The 6,703-nt window shown below is 44.3% G+C and overlaps 1 protein-coding gene across 1 annotated transcript in view; it reads left to right on the top strand.

The window, feature by feature from the left end:
• The first annotated feature begins 1,927 nt into the window (after window positions 1-1,927).
• The window catches only part of LOC108564878 (cyclin-dependent kinase 5 activator 1-like), a 4,903-nt gene continuing 127 nt past the window's right edge, over window positions 1,928-6,703 (top strand). The window contains exons 1-2 of the mRNA XM_017924104.1: window positions 1,928-3,676; window positions 6,321-6,698. Of these exons, the coding sequence (XP_017779593.1) occupies window positions 2,741-3,676; window positions 6,321-6,698 (1,314 nt within the window). The 5' untranslated portion in view covers window positions 1,928-2,740. The remainder of the gene's footprint in view (window positions 3,677-6,320; window positions 6,699-6,703) is intronic.

Here is a 6,703-nt window from a genome sequence, read left to right as displayed (position 1 = left end):
TCTTTCCTTCGTCGCAATTTTGACGTCAATCAATCGCGGTGCGGCAATCCGCTAATTCGACGCACAAATAGAATCGCGCGCTTACATAACCAGAATCAGAACGCACGACGCATTTCCAATACATTATTTTCATACATTTATCGCGCGTCCAGTTTCTATCGTTTCTACCATCAACATCTCCTCGCATTATGACAGTGACGTCCATGTTGCATCATCGTCGCCTTGGAAACGGTTCCAAGTGTCAAATGTCATTTTTCGAGGAGTCGCGGAAATCAGCGATTATGTCATCTCTTCAAAACAAAAACAACAAAAAATAAAAGAATGCTACATTTTCGGCGAATAGAAAACACTTAGTAGAGTTCATTCACGCTCATTTCGCTGAATGAAACGATTTATTCTTTTAAAATTAATCTCGATTCTGTTTTGTTCTCGTTCAATTTTTTTTTTGTTTGTTTACTAGCATTTCGGCCAATGACGCACGCGCCTCTATGATAGTTATTCAATGGAAGAAGAAGAGGAAAAAACAAAAAAAACAAAATAAATGGTATGCCGGAAGCGTTTTGTTTAATTGGAATTTACGAGAGACAGATGTAGTAATAGTAATAGTAGTAGTAGTGGCGTAGTAAATAGTGAATAAATATTGGAAGAGAGCGAATTTGCGTTCTTCATCTTCTGCACTCGCTATAATACAACTACGCAATTTTATGCCAAGGTCTCGAAACGAACACACACTTAGTATCGCCTTAGTGACATGTGTCAGATACGCGCACTTCTAGGATCGTTCGAACGGGCCTTGGAAAAGCCTTTTCTACCGTCCGTTTCCATTTGCTCCAACGATTTTCTCGATAACAACAAACAAACAAAAATAACAAATTTAACCGCTCGTTAATAGATTTAACGAAACGAACAACGTTGTAAATCGCGTATTATTTGCAGGATACGAAAATAGCGACGATTCCTATATTATGAGTGTTTCCATGGAGATAAGATAACGTACGCAGTTCCTAACCACTCGAAATGCGTTTTTATTTTAAACTTTCGTTTGTGTTTGTTTCTTTGTACGAACGCCCGTTCGCTCGCAAACAAAATCATTCAGATTTTCTTGCAGGGGATTTAAACTCTTTGGGGCAGATTCGAAAACACGCGATCGCGGTGAACGCAACGCAACCGTATCCGTTTACGTAAAAGAGCGTAATAGCAAACAAAGAAAATCAATCGTTCGTACACAAGTTTACATGCAAGAATAAAGAAAAAAAACAAGGCAAACACTATTTTGTTGTTTGCATTTATTCATTTCGAATTGATTAATCAAGTAATCGTCGGAATGCTTTTGTTCTGCAACTTCCTTCAATTGAAACGTCAAATTTATGTCATTTCAACATGAAACGTCAAATATTGACATATTGTTGTTGTTGTTATGAACGTGAGAGGTCCTTGACCTTCGTTTGCTGCAACCCCATCTTCTTTATTAAGGGTGCGATGTTCGTCATCGCGAGGGGTGGGTGGAGGGGTGTAGAGGAACGCATCGACCACACCCCTGCAAACTGCATAGACCTGCACGGGTCAAAGCACTCAATACCCACCCGACCGATTCCAGATTAATTTAATCGTTATGTTCGATCGACGGTATGCAAATAATTATGAAATGTCTTCGATTATGTCAATTTATGTTTGTTTTGCTTTAGTTGTATTTTCTGATTATAATTTTCAACAGCTATTTCAAACGAGTCGATATATAGTTTGCGCCTACTTGGATCAAGCAATATTTCGAACATTAATTTTAATTTAATGTTTCTGTTCAATTTTCTTCGTTTCGTTTCAAATAAATTGACACGTCAGTTTGTTTTCAATTGTTTATCGCTTGCGGTTACTTTCTTGCCACGTTGTTGTTGTGTATTACTAGTAGCGTATTGTTACTTAGTAACATTGAAACATGTGCATAGGGTGCTGCTGTCAATTTGACAGTTTCAATGTCAGTTGTGTTTTTGTTGTTTTCGTGCGGATGCGCGCGCGTTGTAATCGTACTCGCAAGGGCTGTCGGCCCTTGTTTTGCGCGGTGGAAGGGTGCTGTTTGCGTAGTACGTAGTAGAAGTAGTGTGTGTGTGTAGTAAAGGTAAAAGAAGAAGAAAGCGGCGCAGATTGTGTTGATGATGATGGTGATGGTGATGCTGCACGCTACCGCGGGGCCGTTAGTATTGATCAGACATGGTTCTGGCCGACCGGCAGTGACATCATCGGGGGGTGGTTGCTAGGTGACTTTGGCGCCGGCGCTCCGACTAGGCGCGATCGACCCCCGGCGCTTCCACCCTCGCAGTCCGGGCCCTAAGACCGAGCCGTTAACATGATCTAAAACTCCAGCAAAAGGGAAAAGCCCTGCTGCAAGCAACACACGAACACACACATACACGTACATATAAACATACACAAACACACACACGAATAGATAGAAAGAGAGAGACAGTCACGCACGCACTCGCATGCAATATAATTGATATATCGTAATCGTCAGTGGGCATTGGATTGTGTGTGTGTGTGTGTGTTAGTTCGTTTGTTTAGTTTTTGTTTTTTGCCGTGGGCGTGCGGTGGTGCAGACCGAGGAGGCGGCGGCGGCGAAGAAAGAAGCAGGAGAGTGAAGAAGTAGGAGGAGGAGGAAGAGAAGGAGGAGGGAGAGAAGAAGCAGAAAGACTACGAAGAAGACGGAGAAGAAGAGGAGGAGGAGGAAGAAGAAGAGGTGGGTGCCATGGGAACGGTGCTGAGTTTTTCGCCGCGGGAGCGGCGACCCGTCTACACGACGACGGGGTCGAACGCGGGCAGCGCCGACTTCACGTTGAACAACTTCTCCTACGAGCAGCTGAACAACGTGAAGAATCGCGAGAACAAACCATCGCTGAATGTCGCTAACGCGAACATGAACAACTCCAGCAGTAATCAGAACCTGCAGAACAACATCAACAACGACAACGCGCGTATCATCAGCGAGAAGAACGCCCTCGAGAAGAACCTGAAGAAGCACTCGCTGTTCATTAACGCCCTCTCGTGGAAACGGTTCTCCACTACGAACAACAACAAGAAGAAACTGGACAACAAGAACAAGAATGTGACGGTGTACAGACAGCCGCTGGTGGACAACGTGAATCCGGTGGTGGTCGTCGACAAGAACAAGAACATCTCGGCGAAGGGCTCGTCTCTGTACTACTCTTCGAATTCGAAGAGCGCCTCCGGGACCGTCGTCGGTCTCGACATCGTTCGTGTCAACAATGCCAACAACAATGCGGCCAACCATCAGACCCTGGACAAGTTGAGCAACAAGCAGCCGTTGCTCGCGTCGTCCGCCGCCACCACCAACAACAACATCACCACCAGCAGCAGCAACAACAACACGGCCAACTGTCAGTCCCTGCATCAGCATCATCACCACCACCATCATCATCATCATCATTCTCAGCAGCAGCAGCAACAGCAGCAACAACATCATCATCATCACCATCAGAACCAGAACCAGCAGCAGCCAGGTGCCACGAAGAAGACCGTCATCCAGGCTTCGACCTCTGAGCTGCTCAAATGTCTGGGCATGTATCTGCACGCTCGCTGCTACAAGCTGCGCGACTTCCAGGCAGGGGACGCCGTCATGTGGTTACGCACCGTCGACCGCAGTCTCCTCATCCAAGGATGGCAGGTAAACAACCAACCCCTGCGCGCCATTACGATCGATACAGTCCAGGTGGCGCCACCGACATCTTCATCCCCCCGCACTCCGTCAATCCAATTTACTCGTACATCTCCACGGTTACATAATAACAAAAGAAAAGAAAAAAGAATGAGAGAGAACAAACAAAAACGAATTACGATTTCATCTGCTAAATTGCTAAACTCCCCGCAAACACGGCAAAAACGTATTGAATGACATGTGTCAAAAGAAAACAATTGACCTTTGACATTATAAATCTATTCTAAAAATAAACCGTGTGTTCCGGGACAAATTGATTTTGTCGTCCTTGCCGCCTCCGTGGCAAATCTCCACGCCGTTCGAGATATTTTGATCCCAACAAAAAAAAAAAACAAAAAACCACCGTTTCTACTTTCGCCTTTACGTATTTCTCTATTTAGAGAAATAGAATGTCCTCTTGTTGTTTTGTTGTGATTTTTCTCATATTTGTTTCGCTTCCATCGATCCTTATTTATAGAAACAAGTCGCAACACTCGTAACACCGATCCATCTATTCTATCCACTACAGAAAACAAACGTTATTTTTTCTCTTGTTTTGCTCGTATTATAATAATAGCGCTTGATTTATATTTTACATTTTATTTTTTTTTATTTTTTTTCGACAATACCCACGCAATGTTTTGCTGAAACCGATTCGTTTGTTTTCTTGCAATTTCACAATATTTTGATTACGTCAGCTGTCAGATAAAAGTGTTTGTTTGTCCCTTCTTCTTCGATAAGATAATCGCAACAATTATGACGACATTTTCTTTTCGGATAAAATTATTTTGCATTTGCATTACTCATGCTCATTGTTCAAACTAGTCTAAATATTTGAATCATTTCATGTGCACTGAATACACTTTTCGCTGTCCCCCACACTAACGTATTCCGTTTGATATTTTCAATTTGACATTTCACCTCGACATTTCACTGAAATGTCAACGATTTTCAATTGTTTATAATGAAAAACGTCAATTGGTTGACATATTGAGAAATTAGTGTTGCATATGCTGAATTGTACAGAGAGAAACGAAAATAAACAAAAGAGAAGTGACCAGGAGTGGGTTCGGGTGGATGCGCCGGGTTCGCACGTTACTATCGATTCGAGTTCTTGGCTCGCGCGAGGACAGTGTGTGTGTGTGAGAGGGGGGAGAGGGAACGTGTTTTTGCTGATGCAGGAGAGAGAAAAAGTTAATAATGGAATTTTTTATCCTCTCCCCTGGACTTGAAAAAAAAAATAAAATAAAAGCAAAAATCGAGCGCACCGGGGAATTACGCTTTACATTTTTCACCCTCCGCCCATCGTAGTTATTTAAACAACGTCTGGCATTTAATGACGCATTCACGTGGGAGGGTTGCTGCTGCTGCTGCTGCTGCGGCAGATGACGTTCGATGGGGTGGGAGACGGCGTTCGAATGTCTCCCGCGAGATGCGGCGGCGGCGGCAGTGGCTTTCGACCCTTCGCTCTTTTATTTATCTCTCGATTGCTGCTTGCGCTCTTCGGATTAATTATAGAAAAGCAGTGTTGCTACCGTTCTTCAACCGCCCCTCTCCACCCTTTGACACTCGCGTCCGCCGACCCCTACCTCTTCCACACACCACCACCCCTCTCCCTCTGCGTTCACCCTCTCTCAGACTGTAATTGCATTTTTATCAGATCCCCTTCGAACGCATAGAGCTAAAACAAAACAAAAAATAGCTGAAGAGAAAGGTAGGGTGGGTGGTAGTATGTGTGCGTGTGCGCGATAGGGAGAGAAATCGATGCGAACGCGGGCATACGAATTAGTACGCTTCTGTCGGAATGACATGCATGCACCCCTTCAAATTAGAAGTCAGTTTTGATGGGACGACGATGAATTAAAGGAAAAGCAACCACTCGTAGTACTCAGGTGTATTGCTGCACGAAAGTCGATTTCATACACTTTGTGTGGATATGCACGAAACGCAAATTAAAATTGATTCAATCTATCTTACGTTTTGATAATCTAATAATTATATTGTTATGGAAATGTCAAATTTGACATTTTGACTCTAAATGTCAAATTTGACATTTTAACTCTAAATGTCAAATTTGACATGAATTGAACTATGCGTTGCATTTTGTTTGTTTTCTCTATAAAGCAATTCTCTCTCTCTCTCTGTTTATAATCGAGCGGCGTTGCGTGAGCCCTAAAATTTAGGTCGAGTTTCGTATCGCAAACGGCGGCGGAGGCGGCGGCGCCATTCCACACAGCGGGGGGGTGGTGTTGGCGGAAAACGAGCCTTGAACTTTGCGATCGTCCCTCGCCAGAGCGGTACACTTCAAACGAAAACCACGGCTTCCGAAAACAAACAACAGAAGCGTTTCAGAAGACACGACACGATGTAAATGGAATGAGTTATTGCGACTGAATAGTTTATGAGAGAGAGAGAGTAAATTTAGAAAATATAATAACCCAGCGCATCCACCGTGTTTCTATTTCCGTCGAAGAGAAATAATCTAATTTGTTACGTATATTATCTTATTGAATAAGAAGAAACGCGTGGCGCGGTTATGTAAAAGCTGCAAACAATGTTAAACGGTTTATTACAAGTTCAATACTTACTAATTTGTATTGGTTCGATGTTTCAGGATGTGGCGTTTATCAATCCGGCGAACGTCGTCTTCGTGTACATGCTGGTGCGAGAGCTCGTCGACGAGGACATCCGCAGCGAGCAGGAGCTGCAAGCGATCGTCCTCACCTGCCTCTACCTCTCCTACTCTTACATGGGCAACGAGATCTCCTATCCGCTGAAGCCGTTCCTGGTTGAGGACTCCAAGGATCGGTTCTGGGACCGATGCCTGGACATCGTGAACAGACTGAGCTCGAACATGCTGCGCATCAACGCCGAACCCGGCTACTTCACCGAGATCTTCACCGAGCTCAAGGGTTGCGGCGTCGCCAGCATCCTCGCCTCCTGCAGCATGCCGTCACCGGCGCCGGCGCCTCCGCCGCCGCCATCGTTCGTCGCGAC

The sequence above is a fragment of the Nicrophorus vespilloides genome, unplaced genomic scaffold, assembly GCF_001412225.1.
Source record: "Nicrophorus vespilloides isolate i.1.1-1 unplaced genomic scaffold, Nicve_v1.0, whole genome shotgun sequence".
Taxonomy (NCBI): Eukaryota; Metazoa; Arthropoda; class Insecta; order Coleoptera; family Silphidae; genus Nicrophorus; species Nicrophorus vespilloides.
This window is presented reverse-complemented; position numbering and strand designations above follow the sequence as displayed.